Source organism: Engystomops pustulosus, chromosome 6 (assembly GCF_040894005.1).
Source record: "Engystomops pustulosus chromosome 6, aEngPut4.maternal, whole genome shotgun sequence".
NCBI lineage: Eukaryota > Metazoa > Chordata > Amphibia > Anura > Leptodactylidae > Engystomops > Engystomops pustulosus.
In genome coordinates this window covers 155,842,747-155,867,547 of record NC_092416.1, presented here as the reverse complement: position 1 = coordinate 155,867,547, position 24,801 = coordinate 155,842,747, and the positions used below count along the sequence as shown (strand labels likewise).

The 24,801-nt window shown below is 45.6% G+C and overlaps 1 protein-coding gene across 3 annotated transcripts in view; it reads left to right on the top strand.

Moving 5' to 3' along the window:
* Positions 1-24,801, top strand: part of TNRC6C (trinucleotide repeat containing adaptor 6C) — a 159,645-nt gene that overhangs the window by 123,874 nt on the left and 10,970 nt on the right. Inside the window, exons 7-20 of one of the 3 annotated variants that reach the window (XM_072111986.1) lie at positions 4,636-7,164; positions 14,343-14,549; positions 15,361-15,521; positions 15,620-15,700; positions 16,212-16,269; positions 16,376-16,521; positions 20,225-20,374; positions 20,498-20,644; positions 22,314-22,433; positions 22,622-22,705; positions 23,430-23,661; positions 23,815-23,985; positions 24,172-24,363; positions 24,622-24,765. In XM_072111986.1, the coding sequence (XP_071968087.1) occupies positions 4,636-7,164; positions 14,343-14,549; positions 15,361-15,521; positions 15,620-15,700; positions 16,212-16,269; positions 16,376-16,521; positions 20,225-20,374; positions 20,498-20,644; positions 22,314-22,433; positions 22,622-22,705; positions 23,430-23,661; positions 23,815-23,985; positions 24,172-24,363; positions 24,622-24,765 (4,422 nt within the window). Of the gene's footprint in view, positions 1-4,635; positions 7,165-14,342; positions 14,550-15,360; positions 15,522-15,616; positions 15,701-16,211; positions 16,270-16,375; positions 16,522-20,200; positions 20,375-20,497; positions 20,645-22,313; positions 22,434-22,621; positions 22,706-23,429; positions 23,662-23,814; positions 23,986-24,171; positions 24,364-24,621; positions 24,766-24,801 lie in introns of all 3 variants that reach the window. The other 2 variants (XM_072111985.1, XM_072111984.1) reach the window with 2 other exon arrangements.

The window sequence follows — 24,801 nt, the reverse complement described above, 5'->3', positions numbered from 1 at the left end:
TTTACTAATAAAATAGAATAAATGTCTGCGTTGGAAATACAGTCTAGCGGTTTCCTGAATGTCCCTCTCCGGGTTTGGTTTCCTCAGTAGTTGACACCAGTATTAAGCTTAGAAGTTGGTATTAGATTTCTTCCTGGTCAACAGTTCCCTGGTGGTCTAGATCTACATCTATTCCTTGGTGGTCTATATTGGTGAAATTACATCACTATCTGATTCCCTGGTGGTCTGGGGTAAAGCCTCTTCCTTGGTAGAGGCATCCTATGTGATTCCTTCATGGTATCAAGTGGTGAGCGAGGTTGGTGGCTCTTTCCCTAGTGGTCATTGGGATTAGTTTATTCTATGGAGGTCTAGGGCAGCAAGGAGAGGGTTAATGTTCTCTTGGCAAGTAATTGAGACTTTCAGATTGTATTTTTTGAACTGTAAAATGTATATTTATACTATAGGGAACCTACAGAAGATATTTTTAAGGCTACATTCACACAAACATATGGGGGATGTATATACGGTGTATATACGCCTCCCCCCCCCCATACACTATGGGCTCGCGGCGCCGTATGGGAGCGGTACGGTGCAGCACACGTGCCGTACCGCTCCATAGCCGTAGAAAGATAGGAAATGTCCTATCCTTCTACAGAATATAGCGCCATATATTCCTATGGAGAGGTGCGGGGGTGAGCTGCGCTCAGCCCCTGCTTCTCTCCCGGGCGCCTATGTATGCCCACCGTACTAAGGTACGGCAGGCATACATCGCGTGAATGTAGCTTAAGACCGTAGGGATTCTAGGAGAATCTGTCATGTGCCGAATCTGCAGTAAGACCTATTCCATGGTGGTCTAGGGTAGAGAAAGGGGCTAGTATTTTATTCCCTGGTGGTCTAGGGTAGAGAAAGGGCCAGTATTTTATTCCCTGGTGGTCTAGGGTAGAGAAGGGGCCAGTATTTTATTCCCTGGTGGTCGAGGGTAGAGGAAGGGGTCAGAATTTATTCCCTAATGTTTCAGGGTAGAGAAAGATGCTAGTATTTTATTCCCTGATGCTCTTGGGTAGAGAAAGGAGCCCTAATGGGCTAGGGTAAAGAAAAAATCTGTATTTTATTCCCTGGTGGTCTGAGGTAGAGAAAGGTATCTGCGGTATTACAGAGGGTTAAAAGGTACATGTTACGGTCTATATTTGTATCTGTGCTATTCGTCCCCCATTATAAGTTAGCTGGGACCCGGCGGACCCTGCTGTCATACAATGGATGTGACATTTGCTTTGGTTTTTGCTCTGATGAAAGCGCAGCCTTATATCTTGATTCATGTAGATGTGGCTATGACAGATTGGATAAAGTTAATGCCGGCCATTGTGCGTGGTCGGGGGGTGCGCAGGCTGCCGTCTATTGCTGCACATGTATAAACAGCCCTGGCGTTGTGCAGCACTGGGGGAGATGGAGGCTGGGAAGTGGCTGGCACAGCGCCAGGCTGCATATACATGTGGCTCTTGTTCCCAACGTTAAAGCTGGAATCGCTATGTTTGACTCTGGGGCTGCGTGAAAGGAAACCTAAGAGGGTGGGGGCACAGCACAGGGGGAGACGAAGCCGAGCGAGACGCCAATCGCCAACATACCTCTGTTGTTTTGGCTGACTTTCAAAGTAGGGGGAAAGGGGGTGGGGGGGGGGCGGCGAAAAGCAGAGTTAATTGTAACGGGGTCCTGAAGTGCGAATGTTTTTGTGACACATGAAAGAATTTAGAAGGAAGGAAGATCTGGTTTAGTGTCAGATGCAATTACATAATCAAAGCCCTAAAGAGTCTGAGGCTGTTGATACCTTCACCCAATCTGGGGGAGGGGGACGAGGGGGGGGGAGTGACCGTGTGTGTTGTGTGTGTGTGTGCGCGCGAGAGAGCAAGGGGGGAGAGTCAGGGAACCTCCCTGTAAGGGCATTTCCAAATCCAGTGCAGCGAAGGCCCAAATCAGCTTGTCCGGCAGAGCTACAGGATGCGGCTGACACCGAGCACAGGCGACATATTGGAGACGAGACGCCGGCTACAGAGAGAGACGGCTCCGTGCACAATGTGACTGCCTAGGATGGTTGGGCGTCACCTTTCCTCAGGTATTTCACTCCCCGTCCGCCCTCCTTACCCCACTCCTCCCTTCCTCTGCCCCCCCCCCCACCCCCCCAGGCCACAAAATTATTGTTAGCAAATTGCACAGAAATCTGTCTATTACATAACGTCTTTCGGAGGCAGCCGCGTTCAGGGCTGCAAATTTTTTTTTTTTTTTCTTGGCTCCAGTTCAGTTTTGAGAAAATGGCGTCTTCACGAGCCGAGCTCCTTTCCCCCCCTCGTACACTGCATATAAAACGGGAGAGATTATGTGCCGAGTACAGAGCCCCCTCTAATAAGCCGGGGGCAGATTTAATTGGTTACAGCTTTCCCCGCTCTCCCACCTCCCATAACCACCAACAGGAACGTCATATTTGTTTACTCATGCTTCAGGCTTTGTGACCGAGGAAAGTGAATGTTTATTTTCATCCGGCTCCGAGACGTGCGTGTCCGGGGCTCCGAGGGTTAATGGAGATGCCTGCTGTTGTGTCTGTATTGCTGCCTGCGTCACTTTTTTTCCTCCTCTATCCCTTTCAGTAGCTCCTCATTAGTAGGTTGCGTCTGTGATACGAGGTTCATGTGGGAACGGACCCTGCCAGAAAGAGGGAAGGAGGGGGGCACTGGTTGTAGGATCCCTCAGCCCAGTCATCACTCCATCAGTATTTTGCGACAGAATTATAGAAATCGGATACATTACAGAATAATCCGGGACTGTTCAAATTGTCCGTTTTTATAGTTATTCAAATTGTGTTTGATTTTTTTTTTTTTCTTTTCTTTCCCCACCATGGACGTATTCATTCTTTTTGGAATTTCCTAGCAACCCCATGCATAAAAAAGGGGTGTCCATGGATGGCACCCATTATTTTTCACGCACCCTTTGGGAAGATCTTGATCAGACTAGCGCATGCTGTTATTTACACGGTTATTAGCCCGTAAACAAAAATGTCTGAAATGTTTACGTCGACCCATAGACTTTACAACGGTTTCCTGAGATGCGGTAAAACCCCTCAACCTAAAAAAAAAAATAATAAATAAATAAAATCAGAAAAAATGAATACACACCCGCCACTTTTGAGGTCCATTTCCAATTCTACCATTGACTCCCGTACGCTGAACATGTGACTGCTGAGCCAGTCACCTATTGGCTTAGCCCAGTGTATAGGACGTTATTGCTATAGGTGGAGCCCCTTCTGAGATTTTCCGAGACTTCTTTAACTTGCCCAGCGGCATCTGAAGGCTGTCCCAGCTTAGATTAGTCGGCAGGCGTTTTTGTGTGAAGCCACGTTTTTTTTTTCATTTTAAAACGGTTAAAAAAATGTTGTTTTCATTTTTTTTGTCTTCTTTATAGGAATTGGATTTTTTTTTTAAAGTTTATGCAAATTTTTTGTGTTAAGTAGTTTATCATTGTATAATTCGTTTTTGTTCATCGATCTTACGGAACGCTAGTCTCTTATTTCTTTACGTCTGCAAACAACATACTAGGCCAATTTCTTAGGAAGGACACGATGCAGGAGGGACCTGTACATTTTGGAGTTCAGAGAAAAAAACTGAAGTACCTGGAGAGAACACTGGTTAAAGATCTTCCCTAGCTTAAAGGGGATGTCCCCCACCACCACTACACATGTGTGCAGGTTATGTGTGATACCGCACGCTACCTGTAGACAGGTGAGGTGCTGTCTTGGGAGACATTCTTGGAGAAGCTGTCACCACTCCTGTTGATCCGCCAGATCCGCCATACTGTACTTTTACCATGCGGCAGTTTTTAGTACCCCAATAGAGGACTTTTTTTTTTTTTTTACATTTTGTAGCAATTTAAGCTGAAATGATCAGAGATGACTTAAAAAGAAATCTACCATCAAAATACAGCATGATAAACCAGGGACACTGGCTCCACTGTGGTAATTTTCTTATTTTTGTTATCCATGGCCTCCTTCCATCTAAAATCAACTTTTAGAATGATGCTAATGAGCCTGAAAGGCTACTGGGTGTGTTGTCAGAGCCCCTCTGTGCTTTAGCGTCACAGACTGTTCTCGGAAGCCCCACAGGAAGTCTCAGCACACAGGGGGAGTGGGAACAAAGTAACAGCAGCCGGGAGGGGCTTTGGTAACACCCCCTGGAGCTCTTCATGCTCATTAGCATAAAGGTGTTTTTAGAAAGAAGTGGCCATCGAATTAAAAATGTATGAAGATTATCAGTCACAGAGCCTGAATCTACTAGTGTCCCCGTTGTATCCATGCTTGATTTTAGATTTCCTTTAGGGACGATATTTTGGCGGAAATGAGAACGGAAGAGACTACAATAGCAGGGATTACGGCCAAGTAGTGCTCGAAATGGTGAGGGGCTCACAGCATGACCACCTTTTGGATGTGTGCAGACCTAATAGAAGCCTTTTAATATAGTTGCCCGAGTTCATCTCCTCCTGATTCATTCTGGTAGAATATTAGGCATAAATTCGGAGAATGAGGCAGTATTCACACCAAGCTGGTTTAGAACGTGATGTGATGTTACTTTGTATTGTTTTCCACATTTCCTAATTTTCTCCTTTTCTGCTTTCCAGATCTCGGTCACGGTGGTCTTGGAGACCATTATGAAAATTCCCATTGGGGACCGCAGCCTACACTCCGAGGTGACAGCAGTTATAGCTGGGATAAAGTGATAATAGACAGGACTGACAAGGAAGCGTGGCCTTCCATTACAGGAACTGAGACTGAATCTGCCTCAGAATGTACTACAGACACTGACTCTGCCTCCAACTGCGGCTCAGAGAAAAGTAGCATGGCTACGACGAGTGCCCAAGGCAACTTCACTGGACATACAAAGAAATCAAATGGCAATAATGGCACCAATGGAGCACTCATCCAAAGCACTTCTAACCAGAGTGCCGTTGGAGCTGGCGGAGCTAATGGGAATGGAAACTTGGCCAGGGTTTGGGGTCCAACCAGCGGCTCTGGCTCTAGCATCACACACTGCTCCTCCGGCAGCGGGGAAGGGAAGGTGGACAGCATGATTGGAGAGGGTAGGAGCCAGAACTGCTGGGGATCTTCCAACTCAAATACCGGCATTAATCTTAACCTTAACCCTAATGCCAATCCAGCTGCCTGGCCTGTGCTCGGACACGAAGGAACTTTAGGTGGAGGTAACCCTTCAAACATTTGCAGTCCAGTCAGTGCCATAGGTCAGAATATCAGCAACCAGAACGGGAACGCTTGGAGAAATTTGCAGTCACAAGAGAGCACAGAACCACAAACGTCCACTTCTCAGAATGTGTCTTTCAGCATACAACCTCAGAACCTTAACACTGATGGACCAAATAACACTAACCCCATGAATTCTTCACCAAACCCCATTAATGCAATGCAGACGAATGGACTGCCCAACTGGGGGATGGCGGTAGGAATGGGGAGCATCATCCCACCACACCTGCAAAGCCTTCCTGGTGCTAATGGTTCAGTTTCTCAAGTCGGCGGGGTCGGTGGTGACGGAACAGGCGGTTCGGTCTGGGGGTTATCACCTGGTGTCTCCGCTACTGGAAACTGCAGTTCTGGCTTCAATCAGGAAACTGGAGATACTGCTAATACAGCAGTAAGTGCTAAGCAAAATGGATCGGGATGTGCGGCTCAGAAAGATGGTACAGGGGTTAGTGCTTGGGATTCAGGACCACCTACCAGCCCAGGAGTACTGGCATGGGGGAGAGGGAGAAGCAATGGAAATATGCATTCTGGACCTTGGGGTCAACCAAACCGCGGCACAAGCAACAACATGAATGGTGAATGGGTTAAGGCTCCAAACCAGCATTCCAGTAATGACATCAATGGGAAAGGATCAACAGGGTGGGATAGTGTTACCATTCAGAATCCTCCTCAGCAGGGAAGTGATCAAATCAACTCAAGGGCCAAATCTGTATCGTCTGGGACGCCGTCAAATGACAGTGCTGGAAATCCAAATGAAGGAAGGGTGGGAGAAGCTCAGCGGGGGGACAAGACTACGCCAGATCAGGGGCAGATCCAGATGCCAAGACAAGACCTAGACCCAAGGGTCCTATCCAACACAGGTTGGGGACAGGTCCCAGTGAAGCAAAACATTGCATGGGAATTTGATGAATTTCAGCGGCCTGACAAGAAGACTATTGGGACTGAAGCTTGGGGCTGTAATAACACACAGCCCCCAAACTCAGGGGGCAAGAGCGAAGGGTCCATCATGAACAGTACAAATACCTCTTCAGTATCAGGATGGGTCGGCCCCCAACCTATATCTGCTCCTGTAAATGCAAGTTGGGTAGAAAACAAAGCGCCAAATGGTCCAGGGGGTTGGGGAGACCCTGCAAGCTCTACTGTTGTCAATGCTGCTGCCAAAAGTGGCCACGCTTGGAGCGGGTCCACCAATCAAGAGGACAAGTCTCCAACATGGAGCGAGCCTCACAAGTCCAAACCCCAAGGCTGGGGAGATGGGCAGAAATCAAATCCCAGCTGGCCGGCTGGTGGGGGAGACTGGAATGACGCGCCACCCATTCCAACGCATATGGCGGACGGAAAGAAAAACGCACCGGGGTGGGACGCTGAGGGCAAGGCTGGAACGGGGTGGAATGAAAATTCACGGTCTGGGACCAGCGGGTGGGGAAATGGCACAAGCACTAAGGCAAATCCGGGTACAGGCTGGGGGGAACCCTTAAAAACTCCTCAGCAAAACTGGGGTAACAAACCCCAAGACAACAATGTGAGTGGTTGGGGAGGAGCTGCCTCTGTAAAACAGACTGGATCCGGGTGGGTTGGCGGACCCGTGCCACCGCCACCGTCAGCCAAGCAGAAGGATGCAAACGCTGAGCCCAGTGGCTGGGAGGAGCCTTCACCGCCGTCCATACGCCGCAAAATAGAAATCGATGATGGTACCTCAGCTTGGGGAGACCCGAGCACTTACATCAGCAAAACTGTCAACATGTGGGATAGGAATAGCACCGTGGTTCAGACTGTCCCATCACCCAGCACCAACACCGCCCCAGTCACTCCTCCAAGTACTAATCTGGCCGAACCACCACCACCACCTCATCAGTCAAGTGCCCAGCAAAACCGATCCCCGTTGCTCGGCCCAGGTTAGTGTTATTTTATTATTGTTTTATTGCTATTTATTATATTATAAATTATATATATTTAATCGTTATTTATATAGAAGCATCATATTCCATAGCGCTTTACAAATCATAGGGGACATATACAAATATAATATAAATTACATTACAGAGTACAAACAGTCATATGGAACAATAGTAGTCCTGATCACACGAGCTTAGTCTATGAGGAGGAGGGGGTGACACAAGAGCTTACAGTCTATGAGGATGAGGGGTGACACAAGAGCTTACAGTCTATGAGGAGGAGGGGGTGACACAAGAGCTTACAGTCTATGAGGATGAGGGGGTGACACAAGAGCTTACAGTCTATGAGGATGAGGGGGTGACACAAGAGCTTACAGTCTATGAGGATGAGGGGGAGACACAAGAGCTTACAGTCTATGAGGAGGAGGGGATGACACAAGAGCTTACAGTCTGAGGAGGAGGGGGTGACACAAGAGCTTACAGTCTATGAGGAGGAGGGGGTGACACAAGAGCTTACAGTCTATGAGGAGGAGGGGTGACACAAGAGCTTACAGTCTATGAGGATGAGGGGGTGACACAAGAGCTTACAGTCTATGAGGAGGAGGGGTGACACAAGAGCCTACAGTCTATGAGGAGGAGGGGGTGACACAAGAGCTTACAGTCTATGAGGATGAGGGGTGACACAAGAGCTTACAGTCTATGAGGAGGAGGGGGTGACACAAGAGCTTACAGTCTATGAGGATGAGGGGGTGACACAAGAGCTTACAGTCTATGAGGATGAGGGGGTGACACAAGAGCTTACAGTCTATGAGGATGAGGGGGAGACACAAGAGCTTACAGTCTGAGGAGGAGGGGGTGACACAAGAGCTTACAGTCTATGAGGATGAGGGGGTGACACAAGAGCTTACAGTCTATGAGGAGGAGGGGTGACACAAGAGCCTACAGTCTATGAGGAGGAGGGGGTGACACAAGAGCTTACAGTCTATGAGGATGAGGGGTGACACAAGAGCTTACAGTCTATGAGGATGAGGGGGTGACACAAGAGCTTACAGTCTATGAGGATGAGGGGGTGACACAAGAGCTTACAGTCTATGAGGATGAGGGGGAGACACAAGAGCTTACAGTCTATGAGGAGGAGGGGATGACACAAGAGCTTACAGTCTGAGGAGGAGGGGGTGACACAAGAGCTTACAGTCTATGAGGAGGAGGGGGTGACACAAGAGCTTACAGTCTATGAGGATGAGGGGGTAACACAAGAGCTTACAGTCTATGAGGATAAGGGGGTGACACAAAAGCTTACAGTCTATGAGGAGGAGGGGGTGACACAAGAGCTTACAGTCTATGAGGAGGAGGGGGTGACACAAGAGCTTACAGTCTATGAGGATGAGCGGTGACACAAGAGCTTACAGTCTATGAGGATGAGGGGTGACACAAGAGCTTACAGTCTATGAGGATGAGGGGGTGACACAAGAGCTTACAGTCTATGAGGATGAGGGGGTATATATTACCTCCAGTAATCAAACATTTATTCTATATCCCTCCGTTCTACCCTATTTAAAGGTGATACTGTATATTTCAGCCCTTTGACTGTGTGTGTGTGTATATAATATATTCATTCAGTAGATATTACAAGGGGGAGGGAGTTACAATGCAATTTCAAGTGGAGAAGAGAGGTTTCCCCTTTTGCTTTCTTTGGATCATTGGTCAGGAAGTTGGTAGGAAAGTCTCTCCCCACAGACGCAGCTTTCGTAGCTTACTAAATTCTTCTTTTATATTTTTACTTACATTGTGGAAAATGTTACAGGCCTGGGCGGCCACACTACATAGAGGCTACACAAATATTCTGTGTGGCTGAGTAGATACAGCCATGTAATATAGTTACTAGCAGAGGGCGCCTTAGGGATGATGTTCTGGATAAATTGTAATACTTGGGCTTCTTGTGATTAAATAACTTGGGTGACCACTGCTAAAACGGAATGGAAAGCCCATGGGGGCCATGAGAGGTGTACAGTAATACATTCCCACCCCTGAGCTCCTGTCATGAAGTGATGGGGTTACTGACTCCCGTATACATCTCCATTCCTGTGACTGCTAAGGCCATCAGGTCGGGAAGCAGAGGCACTGGTTAGCGGAGCACCACCCTTACTAACGCTGTCCATATAACCTAGACACCCACCAAACTCAAGAACAGGGGTCCCATGACTTAGTCATTACTGCATGCTCCTGTTCCACTCATCTACAAGACCGGAGAGTGGATTTGTGTACCCTTCTGTCTCCATGCCCTATTTAAATGGGGGGCACAGTATCAATTAACTTAATAGGAGGGAAGGTAAAGTTATGGGTCTTATAAAGCCATTTAAAGGGGTATTCTCACGAGGACAAGTTTCTTATATGTACTCAGGATAACAAAAATAACACATTCTCTAATTCACTGTTATTAACAAAAATGCAGCATTTCAAAGACACAACTCCAACCTGTCTCTATCAGTTCTGGTGTACACAATTTCAGGTGCCCCTAGACACAACCCAGAAACTTCTGATTTAGGGTCGGGTGACAGCCCTCTTGGATGAGATTATGCAGATGAGATTTCTGTCTGTCTCTGCTGTGCCTGTAGCCACGCCCCCTGCATGGAGCTCAGAGACTCTCACTGATTACTTCCTTCCAGCAAATGCTGAGCAGAGAGAGAGGCTGTAAACTACAAGCTACAAAGAGATAAGAGGATCCGGGGGAAGGGGGAGGCAGGCACACAGCTGTGAGATGTAGCAGAGCTCACAGTGTAATGCACTCTGTGTTATCATCTCATGCATCTCTGATCTGTCTCATCTCATCTTTCTATGTATCAGTGTGTTAGTACAATGTCAGAAGTCAGATGAAAGTGTATATACACCTGTACCCTGATAATGTAACCACATTGTCAACCCACAAAACTAGATGGGTCATAATGTTTTTGCTTAGAGAGGCCCCGTCCCTGGGATTTTGCATTGAGCTGCCAAGGGATAGATAAGAGCTAAAACAGCAATAAAACTGAGCAGTAAGTAAAGGGTTAAAATGATCTTTATTGTGTTAACATCACTAGTGGAGAGAAATGTGAGAATTTCTTTCATGGGAAAACCCCTTTAAGAGCTTGATATTGAGCACCATGCATGCATATATGCTCCGCTCTTCCAGGAGTGCAGGTTTATGAGGCAGGGGCAGAAATATTACCCAAAAAATGGCCTAGGTTACCAGCTAGTAAAGATCCTACAGATCCGAACCATGGCTTCCAGTGACGTGCGCCGCCTCCTGCAGGGAGAACGAGGATCCCAGAGGACATTCTTAGAAAAGTCAATGGGACCTAAAAATACACATCTGTAATAAGACTCCTTTGACATCTATGATGAAAATACAGATCTGTATTCTTAGATCCCATTGACTTTTACAGAGAAAATACAGATTGGAAGCAAACATTTTATCCGTTTTATTGTAGGCAATTTTTTATATTATATAATTTATATTATTTTTAGCTGCTTTTAATTTTTTGGCTTATATTTGAAATGTTTTGTAGTACGGAAATACAACCCGACGTGTGCCTATTCTATAGACCTTATATTCTTTATTCTGCATCAGTCTGGACTATGAGTGGGTCCATAAAACAAGGTGTTGCTACCTTGGTTCCTGTTAGAAACCTACCGGACATGATGTGCAGTCTTAGTGGAATCACCTCGGAGATAAAGCGGCCGGGTATCAATGTCACCTCCTCGGTGACAGACGCCGGCTGTTTGTTCCCCTCTGAAAGCACTGGCAGGATTAGAGAAAGGTAGATCTGCTTATTAAGATGCTACCTCTTTGTTCTTAGCCGGCTTAAGTGTCCTTCCCAAGCTGTCTAAAATGGGAATGGTAAAGCAAGCCTCCGCATCCATGTGCATATAGCATAAGGACGCTATCGTTGTCATAGGAACTCTTACCGTAATTAAGGAGGGTATTATAGCCACTGAACTGCTCCCCATATCTAATCCTTACTGAACCTGGAGCTTTGCCGTCAATAGATGCAACCCATACGTTACACGTCGAGAACCAGGGTCTCCAATGTTAACACAGTATACAGATGATAGGGGTGTTACACTGTTACCCCAACCAATGCATTTCCTTGTCTCACTATAGAACTTGTAAGAGAGTCACAGTATTTGTTAATGTTGGTATAACCTCTTCCCAAATATCCATTGTAAATTTACGGACAAATTCTGAAGGGGCTTTATGGTTTTAAGTTCATAAGCCTCCTCCATGTGCTTCCTGGTGCTGGCAGCCCCTGCAGCCTGTGTGTGTATGAGATACACCTATACACATGACTGACAGCCTGTATAATGATGTGAGCTATAATGGGGTAATGGCTCCTCCATGTGGTTCCTGGTCCTGGCGCCCCCTGCAGCCTGTGTGTGTATGAGTTACTCCTATACACATGACTGACAGTCTGTATAATGGTGTAATGGTTCCTCCATGTGCTTCCTGGTGCTAGCAGCCCCTGCAGCCTGTGTGTGTATGAGATACACCTATACACATGACTGACAGCCTGTATAATGATGTGAGCTATAATGGGGTAATGGCTCCTCCATGTGGTTCCTGGTCCTGGCGCCCCCTGCAGCCTGTGTGTGTATGAGTTACTCCTATACACATGACTGACAGTCTGTATAATGGTGTAATGGTTCCTCCATGTGCTTCCTGGTGCTGGCAGCCCCTGCAGCCTGTGTGTGTATGAGTTACTCCTATACACATGACTGACAGTCTGTATAATGGTGTAATGGTTCCTCCATTTGCTTCCTGGTACAGGCGCCCCCTGCAGCCTGTGTGTATGAGATACTCCTATACACATGACTGACAGTCTGTATAATGGGGTAATGGCTCCTCCATGTGGTTCCTGGTCCTGGCGCCCCCTGCAGCCTGTGTGTGTATGAGTTACTCCTATACACATGACTGACAGTCTGTATAATGGTGTAATGGTTCCTCCATGTGCTTCCTGGTGCTGGCAGCCCCTGCAGCCTGTGTGTGTATGAGTTACTCCTATACACATGACTGACAGTCTGTATAATGGTGTAATGGTTCCTCCATTTGCTTCCTGGTACAGGCGCCCCCTGCAGCCTGTGTGTGTATGAGATACTCCTATACACATGACTGACAGTCTGTATAATGGTGTAATGGTTCCTCCATTTGCTTCCTGGTACAGGCGCCCCCTGCAGCCTGTGTGTGTATGAGATACTCCTATACACATGACTGACAGTCTGTATAATGGGGTAATGGCTCCTCCATGTGGTTCCTGGTCCTGGCGCCCCCTGCAGCCTGTGTGTGTATGAGATACTCCTATACACATGACTGACAGCCTGTATAATGGTGTTAGGTGTAATGGTGTAATGTCTCCTCCATGTGCTTCCTGGTGCTGGCGCCCCTTAAGTCTGTGTGTGTATAGGAGAGATACAACAGCTCCAGGCAGCCATGTTATAGCAGAACATGTCAGGTACATGTGTAGCTGATGTCTGTGTCTCACACATGTGTATTAGGAGGATGCAGCATGTCAGCAGATGCAGCACACACACTAGCCATACTTTACTATACATTACACACAGACATGAGCAGGGGGAGGAGAGGGGAGGGGGAACAGGGGTGACATCACTGCCTCTGACCATGTGACCAGCCTCATTTACATAATAAAGAATAGATGATTTTACAATGAATAATGTATGAAATAACTAGATAAAGGCTGGGATGGATCCTTGTGATCTGCTCCAACAGGTAGCGGTGACAGGACTAGTGACACTGACCTGATGACAGGTGTCCTTTAAGTGGATTTATGGACTCTTTCTGCATGGATGTCTATATGTATACATGTAGCAATTCTGTGGGGGTTTTTTTCTTATTTTTATGTTTACTTTTTTTTTTTGACATCTTGAATCTATTGGTACAGAATGTAATGCATAATACCCCTTCCCCGTCCCAGTTGTGGTCATGTATGTTAGTGTGGGGGTGGATTATTGAGGTGTCTTTTTTCCTGCCTGGCTACTAAAGGTTATGCACTTCATGTCTGCAATCTGTATATTTAAGTCTTGGCAGATTACAGGTAATAGCGCAGTGTCATCGCCTGAGACGGGTTGTCATAGTGATTAACCCCGATAACCTGACAATGAGCTAAAAGAAGACCTAAGCGGCACAAGTATTCCAGAATGCAGGCACAAAAGCCATACATATCATCCAAAAAACCTCTTATTACATCTTCTCGTCATGATGTGTCCTGCAGAGACCGGATCCTCCGGCTGATGTAAGAACATAGATTTCCGCAGCTCAGAAAAATTATCCTTGACCTAGATTCTATGTGCAGATCTGTTGTGCCTGCTTACACTTACCCAAAATGTTCCCCGCTGCACTCTTGTCTAAAACGGGTCCTCTTAAAGCGAACCAGTCACCAGATTTAACCCCATCAAACTACTATCCCCTCTGGTTGGGTATGAAATGTTGTTTCTAGACTTCCCTCTTTTAGGTGAAATCTCACATGTTTACCTATAAGAAAAACTCCAAAGTCATGTGAAAATGGGCAGAGAAGAGTCACATTTTGCCCGAGAGGAGTCAATTTTAGAGGCTGCAGGGGGAATGTCTTTTCAGATGCCCATATCCTCAGTTCTATAAACTGGAAACTTTTGGTGTCATATTAAATTGTGATGAGACCATGCACAGATTTCTATCCAGTAGACGTAAACCTACTAGCTTTCTATAGCAGGACAGCAAGCAGAGGTCTACAAAACCTGAGGAATTGATACGGAAAGAATATTGGAAAATTGTATATCTTCTCCTCACACAAACCATATCCATTATTTTCCATGGGAAGGAACCATTTAGGGATAAGGGTGATGTTTTTTAATCATAGTTTTTAATGACGTATTTATTTTGGGTGGGTTTATTTAATGGCAGTTTCTCTTTAATACGCCAAAAGCAGCCTCTAAACTTGTCTAGTCGCAGGCAAATCTGACTCTTCTACTTTGGAGGATATTTTGGAGGATATCCGGTGAGAAGGCCATTTCATCCCCTACCTGAGGGCGCTGGTAGTTTAATGGGGTAAAATCTCCATGTTTCTTTTTTCATAGGGTTTTCTGTACTATTGAAGGACATTGTAAGATATTCATATTATGGAAAGACAAGTCTCTTGTGTGATTTTCAGGCTGGGGAGATATGCCACCTGTCCATTCAAAGAACGAAGCCTCCTGGGGGGAACCTCCATCTCCGTCTGCTGCAGTTGACAATGGGACTTCAGCATGGGGCAAGCCTACCAATAGTGGTTCAGGTTGGGCGGACGGCTCTGCCGAATCTCCCGGATCTTACGGAAGGACAAGTGCTCAAACTGCTGCCCCTGCGCTGTGCAAACCAGGTACGCCAGTCAGAACCACCCAGTTTTACCTTGACCTGTATATACATACTGTATACGTGTTCCTCCCATTCTACACACTGACCCGTTTTGTCGGTACTGTGGGATGACATCATCAACCAGCGATTGGCTGACGCAATAGTCACGTCATCCTTAATTTCTGGAAATGTGGGACATTGAGGAGAATTGGAGAAGCGAGTATTAGTTTGTTCTGTAACAAAGGGGAATTATTTTCTTCCTCCCACCCCTTTTATTTGAGGTCACACTTAAAGGAGTTGTACAGCCACATTAAGTTCCCCCGCTATCCACAGGGTTTGGGATAACTTGCTGAATGATGAGGGTCCTAGTGGTGGAACCCCCGCAGATCACAAGAATTGGGTCCATTGTACACCTGTATCAGTAGAGAAGCTGGTCACTTATGTGTCTTCAGCTATATTCACCTCTATGATGCTGATGCGGATAGCTGATCGCACTGCTCACCTATTTCAGTGTCACACACAGTGAATACCGTGATAGTGTGCATGGCTGTCCTGCCGCCCCATTTATTTGGGATACAAAAGATACCATTCTAGTGATCAGTGGGTGTCCTACCACTTGGGATCCCTACTAATAGGGGATAAGGGATAACTTGTTGTGACTAGACAATCCCTTTAAGAGTGCATTGCTTATAACCAGTAATATCCACCAGTCAATGTCTTGCTAGGAGTAGCCCAGACCCTACTTAGGGTTATATTATGTATTGGCCAGGTCCAGCTGACTATATACCTCCTGCTACTCCTATTGATATGTTTGCTTTTTGGTTTCCCGATTTTAGCTCCAAAATCTATGCAAGAAAGCTGGGGAAGTGGAGGAGAGGAGGTCGGCCTCAGTCAGTGGGAGGATGAGGAGAATGATATGTGGAATAATGCTGCTTCCCAAGACAGTAACTCCTCCTGCAATTCTTGGGGCAACGGCCCCAAGAAAGGACTTTCCAAGGTTTGTGATCGGGGGGTGGAGATAGCTGACAGATCCTCATGTGTGTATGTTATCTGTTTTGATCGTGTTCGTTTTTTTATTACTTTTTGATAAAGCAGGGCATGAAGACCCCAAATAAGTCTGACGAGGCCTGGATTGTGTCCCGATTGACTAAACAGCTCACTGACATGGGCTTTCCGGTACGTTTTTCGGTATTTAATGTAAATCTATGATACCCAAGGAATTTAAAGGGGTTGTCCAACAATAATAAAAATTTTGCTCCTGGGTAGGTGGGTGGTTGGGTTGTTCTGTGAAAATAATAAACCTATACTTGCCTCCCTTGGCGCGGGAGCTCCACTCCTCCAAAACCACCCTGAAGTGGTTGGAGGGTCCCCCTGTCAACAAATGGGCACGGCAGCAGTGTACGTTGGCTCAGGACACCGGGAGTGCCAGGGCAGGTAAGTATAGGTTTATATTTTTCACAGCCCAACAGTAAAGTTTTTATTAATGTCAGACAACCCCTTAAAAGTGAATCCATAAAATCCCATTATATTTACAGTGAAATATTGGTAAGATATTCAAAATGTAGGTGGTTTTTAATGTAAGAGTTTTATTTTCGGCTTCAGACTTGTGTTACAACCCTTTGAAAGTTGAAAGCTTTTTGCATTTTTAACTAATTTTTTTTCTGCTTTTTCATGTTTCCCTTTACAGAAAGAGCCTGCAGAAGAGGCCTTGAAGAGTAACAACATGAACCTGGACCAGGCCATGAGTGAGTATTCCTCAATGACCAGTGAGACATTGGGTTCCACGTATGATCCTTCTTCGCTGTCACCTCAGGTGCGATCCGTTGTGACTCTGCCCTCTTTACTTCTCAGGTGCTCTCCTGGAAAAGAAGGTGGAGATGGACAAGCGGGGATTGGGAATGGGAGACTATAACGCTATGGTCGCCAAGCCCCTGAGCTGCCGCCCACCACCGATCTCCAAAGAGTCTTCCATGGACCGCCCTACTTTCCTAGACAAGGTAGTCAGAGATAGTATTTTTATTCCTGTGTAAAGCTGTAGAAAGTGCTTATTCGTTATTAAGAATAGATTCTGTGTCATCCCAAACTAATGAACTAATGTGACCAGTGTGGTCACAAATCATAGACGTGGATGTTACCCTCCTGTAGAGAATCCTGCAGAGAACAAAGGGATAGATAATATGGTGAAGGTTGTTTAAAGGGGTTTTCCCACGAGGACAAGTTTGGCCCTATCCATGGGAGCATCGGACCCCTCGTTTTTGCGATCTGTGGGCTTCTCAACAATGAGACCCCCACTGATCGGCAAGTTAGGCCCTATCTTGTGGATAAGGCCTAACTTGTCTTCCTGGGAAAACCCCTTTAAGTGATCTGGGCTGCACAGGGTTGCTCCAAATTGTAACGTTCTTCCCCATCCAGAGCTGCCATTGAGGAGGTGATTGAGCGTGCACACTCCTGCTCTATTCTAGTACTATAGATCAGGGATACCTATCCGTGTTCTTGTTATCAGTCAGGATCCCAGTGGCTGGACCCATGCTGATCTCCATCTGCTGCTCCAGCTGGTTGTCTTGTTGTACAGGACATTAAGGCGATGGAGCAACAATGTTGGACAGGCAGAGAAAGTTTCATTGCCCAGTCAATGGCCAGAGGAGATTAGTAAAGGAAATACTGGGATATTTTTAGTTTTTGTCCATTGTCTATACTTTAGTTCTCCTTTTTCTTAAAGGAAACCAGATTTTAGCCCATTAAACTATGGTTGCCCTCGGGTAGGCTATGGAATGTTTTTTCTAGAATTCTCACTTTTATTTGAAATCTCCCAATTTACCTATAAAATTCTTCTCAAAAGTCATGTGACAATGAACAGAGAAGAGTCCTATTTTGGCTGAAAGGAGTCAATTTTAGAGGCTGCAGGAATAGTGTCACTTCAGGATCCCCATTTCTATAGCACCTAGAACAGTAATTGTGGTGTCAAGTCATATTAATGATATCAATCTTATCTTTCAGATGACATTGGGATTGTGGGTCTGTGATCTACAGAACCTGAACTACTGTCTATATCTGGTTCTGTAGCTCACAGTAACACAAATTTCATGTGATCTAAAAGATGAGATTCTTATCTTTAACATGACACCAGAAGCATGTTTATCGAATGTTTATCTGTTCTTTTTCAAATGACTGTGAGTATTTATTTTGTTTTATAGTTTAACGGATGAGATTTCACATTCACATAAGAGGCATTTCTAGAAATGACATTTCATACCCCTCCTCAGGGGCTGCTAGTTGATTGGAGTAAAATCTGGTGACTTTAACTTAAGACCTAGCACATCATGCACAGTGATTCTATGCATATCTATTATATCCGGAAAGGCAGTTTTTAATTTTATTTAAAGGAAACCTACCACTTAAAAGTGGTAGTTTTTACACACATATATAGCCGGTGACGTCACCGAGCTCTCGGCACACGCGCGCCTGCGCAACTTAGCACGGGGAAACAGACCGTGCTGAGTTGCACAGGCGCGCGCGTGCACTTCAGAATCCGGCGCACGCATGGTGCGCTGTGCCCTAGTGCGGTGTGCTGAGATATAAGTTAATATAACTTATAAATCGGCGATAGGGGCTTTATTCTACTAATAAAAATATGCTCCGGCACCAGCTCACCCCGAGCTGGTGCCATGTATATGTGTGTAAAACCTACCACTTTTAAGTGGTAGGTTTCCTTTAAAGCTTTAAGATCTTCATATTCTGTCTAATCTATAGATTTTGCCCCCCATTGCTGTACCCTGTAACATGCTGGGAGTATATAGGGCTTGGGCTCACTGCACGCTGTCAGGGTCGCTCTGTTCTGGAGCAATGGCTGCCGGGGATATTATTGGCTCTGCTGTTTGTGCATTTGGCGGTGTCACAGATACTTGAGTTGGCTTCACAATCTGATAGGACTCGATGTCTGCTGTCCTGCAGAATCTAGGTTGTGGGGGGGGGGGGTGAAGCAGCGGATTAATGTTCTGCACAGTGAACAGCTGAGAAAAACACAGACTTGTGGCCATGTGCTTGTCTTCTCCTAAATGTCAGCAAAGCTATTAGGTCATGAGAAATCCCTGGTGACAGAACTCAGACGCCGCGCTGCAGACAACGCTTTCTTCTCTTCTTTATGAAGGACTCAGACCTGGATAGTCCAAACCGGAAAAACCTAAGAATATGGATTTATTAGGGATGTGATAAATATAACAACAATTATTATTCTGTGACGGTTTGTCCAAAAGATTGGAAGGAATCCTGGCGGCAATGTAGGGATGTGTTCAAGTGGATTGATTTGGAGTATGTAAAGGAAAGTGCAATAAAAAAAAAAAAATTCTAAAAAAAAAAATTATATATATATTTTTTTTAAATGTTCTATATTTAGGAATTTTATTAGTTATAATATTAATGATAATACAAGTAATATTTATATTTGGTCATCAAAAAAATGTAAAAATATATTTGAAAGAAGTTAAACTTTCCCTTCTACATCCATCCATTCACTCTCACACAGCCCTGCCATATCCTTTCATTCACTCTCACACAGCCCTGCTATATCCTTTCATTCACTCTCACACAGCCCTGCTATATCCTTTCATTCACTCTCACACAGCCCTGCTATATCATTTCATTCCCTCTCACACAGCCCTGCTATATCCTTTCATTCACTCTCACACAGCCCTGCTATATCCTTTCATTCACTCTCACACAGCCCTGCTATATCCTTTCATTCACTCTCACACAGCCCTGCTATATCATTTCATTCCCTCTCACACAGCCCTGCTATATCCTTTCATTCACTCTCACACAGCCCTGCTATATCCTTTCATTCACTCTCACACAGCCCTGCTATATCCTTTCATTCACTCTCACACAGCCCTGCTATATCCTTTCATTCACTCTGACACAGCCCTGCTATATCCTTTCATTCACTCTCACACAGCCCTGCTATATCCTTTCATTCACTCTCACACAGCTCTGCTAAAGGCATCCATTCGCTCTTGCACTGCTCTGCTACATCCATCCTCTCACTCTCGCACTGCTCTGCTACATCCATCCATTCAGTCTCTCACACACACACCTCTTCTTCATACTGTCCCAGCCACAACTTCTTCTCTGGCCCCCTCCCCAGGCGACATGAAAGGACCTTGCAGTGAGGTAGGAAACACGTGATCGGTCACATGCTTCTGACATCACTCCAGGTCCTTTAGTAATTCTCATATCGGGAGGACAGGGAGAGCAGTGCAGAGAGAGATGGGGTGAAATGCTTTGTCAGTTCTTCATCTGATCTCCATTCCAGCAGTCAGGAGGGTCTGGCAGTGGTCTATAAGACACAGGCGCTTTTTAGAAAGATTTTTTTCTTTCTAAAAAGTGCATCTTATACGGTAAATACAAGAGTACCAGATCCCTGCACTTTTCACACTGACCACTAAACCTTATAGCTGTAAAGTTAATCACTAAATATTGTTTACAGAACAGAAGAGAAGCTAGATGTCTATGTATGGGGTGGCTGGACATTGGCGGTCTTCATGCTTTGGCTTTTAGGTTATCTGTGTTCCCAGTATTTGCCCCCTGATATATTACTATGGTAAAGCTGTTTCACCATTGCTGCTTATTCATCTGATTTCATTTTGCTTCTTTTCTCTGGTGCTGATGGACCCTCTCCAGCTCACCATCTCTCTCTCCAATCAGGATGGCGGCCTAATGGAAGAGCCCACTACTTCACCATTTTTGCCTTCACCAAGCCTGAAGCTCCCCCATCCAAATAGTGCACTCCCTAACCAGGGCATTGGTGGTATGACGCCAGGCCTAAACATGCAGAACTTGAATTCCTCTAGACAGGTAAGTGAGCGGTCGGCTTTTTTTTACATGACTTTATCATTCACGCTGCCGAATAGGTGCAGACATGAGGTTTCACCATTCAGTGGAAATATTTGTCTGTAATGTGGTCGTTTCTATATACAGATACAGAGTGGCAATCTGGGCATGTTTGGCAATAGCGGAGCAGCACAAGCCAGGTCCATGCAACAGCCACAGCAGCCACCAGTGCAACCTCTCAACTCATCCCAGCCTAGTCTTCGTGCTCAAGTGCCTCAGTTTTTATCCCCTCAGGTTTGTTCATTTTTTTTCTTATTAATAGGTTGCACAGAAGCGCCGACTCCTCTTCTTACAGGTGCATTCAAGGGTGAACTCAGTCCGTAAAGGAATTATACCATCAAAATCCAGCATGGTAACCCAGGGACATTACTCATAGATCCAGCCACCGTGACTGTGGTAATCCTCTATGTGTTATCCATGGCCTCCTTCCTTCATTTTTTATACTAATGAGCCTGAAGGGCTCTGGGGAGCGGTACCAGAGTGCCTCTGTGCTGTAGGCCGATCCCACTGTGTGATTAAACATCCACTGCTACAGTGATCTGGTAGAGTGTGGGGGGGGGAGACTGTGTAATAATCTGTGAAGCTACAGCACAGAGGACCACTGGGAACTAGCCTTTCAGGCTCATTAGCATTATTTTACAAGTTGATTTTAAAAGCAAGGAAGCCAAATATAAGAAGATTACCCCAGTCTTAACCCATTGTGGCTCACGGTTCCCGTGTCGCTCCAGTACTTCCGGTTTGGGCCCCCTGTCTGGCTAAAAGTTTCGATAGTTATGCAACCCACACCATCTAATTACTGGTCTCCTTAGACACATGACATCACTTTCGTTTTCCAGGGAATTTCACCTACTTGTCCACATTAACTAAGAACAGTGCAGTGTGTACTATGTGCAGTTGCTTGTGTAGTGTGCAGGGGGCAACAGATTCAGGATTTCTGGGACATGTTCTTCATGAATCTGACACCCCCTGCACTGCTCTGACAGAGTGGACCAACTTTTTTGGTGCATCTTTAACATGGGGCGACAAAAGGGTTACGTGTGACAGTGGCGCAGACACTTCTTAAATACATGTGCAAGCAGTTTGCACTGAAAAGAATGTGCAAAGTCAGACAGAAAACTGTGGCAGGGGCTTTAGCAAATGTGGGCCACTGTGTTTAGACACGTTGGGGCAGATTTACTTACCCGGTCCATTCGCGATCCAGCGGCGCGTTGTCTGTGGAGGATTCGGGTCTTCCGGCGATTCACTAAGGTAGTTCCCCGACATCCACCAGGTGTCGCTTCTGCACTGAATGCCACCGGAGTGCACTGAAGTTCCCCAAGCCAGGCCGGGTGCAGGTATGCGCGTGTCAAGCGACACATTTTTTTTTTTAAATACGGCGGTTTCTCCAAATCTGACGGGTTCCTTTTACCCGTAACCCCTGGGGGTATTTCTTAATTAAATACATTGTTTTGTATCTGTCGGCTGTATCTGCTTTACTTCCTTGAAAACAAAAGAATGAGGAAATTTTCTTCCCTTACGACATCATTTGATGAAATAGTGAGAAATCAACCGTCCTTTCTCTGATATATAGTGGAATTTAGTGTAATACAAAATGTCATCACTGGAGCCTCCAGAGCAGAAGTTGCGTCTATGACCTCTGCCGTCCATAGTGGTCAGTGATCTCCTGGAAAGATGAAGCTTGTGACACCCAAAAATAAGGTGGAGCGGAAGATGGAGCCTCAGTTCATGTCCATTAATCACAAACCTGCAGTTGATCCTGACGTTTAGGCATAGACTGTGGTGTTATTTGGTCCCTATTATCTATATAACTAGTAATCTTCATTGGATATAGTTCATAAACCAAAGATAGACAGACACGGCCTCCTGTACATTGATTACTTTCCTCCTGCTCTTTCTCTTGCAGGTTCAAGCACAGCTTTTGCAGTTTGCAGCAAAAAACATTGGTCTCAACCCTGCACTATTAACCTCGCCAATTAATCCTCAGCATATGACCATGTTGAACCAGCTCTACCAGCTGCAGCTGGTGAGTACCCGGGATCCTCCATATTCCCATTTGCTGTGTGGTCTCTTTAGGTCTGCAGTGTTATGTACAACTGGGAGTAGCTGAGGGTATCTGCAGCCCTCCTGAAGACATGTAGCACTAATGAAGAGTATCTGTGTATGAGCGCAATGCTTTCTCCTCTCTCTGACCCATTTCTCGTGCACCTGCAGGCGTATCAGCGTTTACAACTCCAGCAGCAGATGTTACAGGCTCAGCGTAATGTTTCCGGACCCATGAGACAACAGGAGCAGCAAGTAGGTCAAACCCGCTTATATCTGTCCAGATCTGTCTGGAAACTTCCGTCTTGGTTTAGATTTGCCTCTAGCTACAAACGTCTGGCTCGGCTTCTTCATCGCCGTTAGCGATTATTTATTTGCAATAAAATGTTTTTCGCCTGATACACTTGCCAAGTGGAAGTCAGACTTGTTACGGATGGGAGGTGAATGAGATTGCTTTCTCGCCGTGGAAGTTGCTTTCACCAGAACGAGCCTTTTGTTATCCGTCCGAACGCTCTCAGTATAATTGTTTACTGGGATCTGCATAGTTATTGGGATAAATGACACGTGTGCCTCCTTATATCTACTGGGGACACCGGTGGATGCATAGGATCAGATTGTTGGTGCATCCCATCCGAAATAATGCCATTTTATTATCGCTGTGTTCATTATGTTATCACACCCAGTCCTTGCCCTGTATTACTAGTCTATTGCTGAATGTCACACTATCCCCACCACAAGATAGTGTCAGATCACTGGGGGTACAGTTCACCCCAAACTAAGGGTCTCCTCGATTGCTTCACTCACATTTCCTCATCCAAATCGGCCCCTGCATTTTTCCATGTTTTTACTTCTGCAAAAATGAAAAGGATCTATCAGATTGTGTTGTGCTCTTTGCTTGTCGCAGGGTATTTCTATTAATATTTTCTTGTGTGTTCTCTATCCCTCAGACAATCTCATCCTCTCTGCCTCCTACTTGCAGGTTGCACGTACAATCAATAACATGCAGCAGCAGATACAGCAACATCAGCGCCAACTAGCCCAGGCTCTGCTCATGAAGCAGCAACCTCCCCATCCTCATCCACCATTACATCCTCCCGCAGGCAAGTCAGGACTGGACAGCTACTCCCCCCACCCAGCCGGATCAAGCCTGACCGACCTGCACACCAAAGAACAGCAGCCTTCTTCTAATAACTTCTCTCCATACCCAATTGGTAGGTACATATGGAATAATATAACAACCAATCATATAAAGTTATACAGTGAAATGAATCCTAGTAAGATAAAACAGCACAATGACAAAATACTTAACATACATAAAGAGAAAATCTATTCTGCCTAATGTATAACGTGTTTCTTCCATGCAGTTCCTGGATTAAATCCCACCATGAATGTAAGCAGTATGGACATGACTAGCGGTCTGTCAGTGAAGGACACATCCCAATCTCAGTCTCGCCTGCCTCAATGGACTCACCCGAATTCTATGGACAGCCTGGCAAACTCTGCTTCACCCCTTGACCCGAGCCCTGGCAAACCAAGTAAGTACTAAATCCATAAGATACTTCAGAACACCCACTTTTCAGATACAGTTCTGTGTCTGGGATTATAGCGAGTCTATAATCCACTAAGACTAAGTATATTCAATCCGTGATATGTTTATTATACCCTGTGTACATTTGGTTTTGTAAGTAATCCCCCTTACCTTTTTTGTTTTTTCTAATCAGGTAGTCTGCCAGGGAACCTAAGTATTGGCCCTCCTGGAAAGCCATCTATAGAGGACTCCTACAGCCGCTACGATCTTCTCCCAAGCAGTGAATCGCCAACAAGTCCACCCGTTGCTGTTCCTGATAGTTGGTCACGTGCCAAACCTGAAAATGAGAAAATCTCCAATGGATCCAGTATTAACTGGCCTCCTGGTAGGTATCTGACGCAACCTACGTCAGACAGTCCCTTCCAGGTAGGTTGTGGTTAGTTAACAAAGCATAAAAGTGTTTTGCGACATGGCAAGATTCCTTTAAAAACTGTTGATGGGTTGTCTGTGGAATCAACCAATACACTGCAATGCTACATGCACACTATGGAAAGACAGGATGCGGGTTCTGAAAGAAAATAGTCATGTTTTTTTTTTGTTCTTTACAAAAAGGTATAACCAAAAAATATTCGTGTATCTGCAGAATTTCATCCAGGAGTGCCTTGGAAAGGACTGCAGAATATCGACCCTGAGAATGATCCCGATGTGACCCCTGGAAGTGTCCCCACTGGACCGACTATTAACACCACGATCCAGGATGTAAACCGCTATCTGCTGAAGAGTGGGGGTATAAAAATATTTATCATATTATCCTACAATTTTT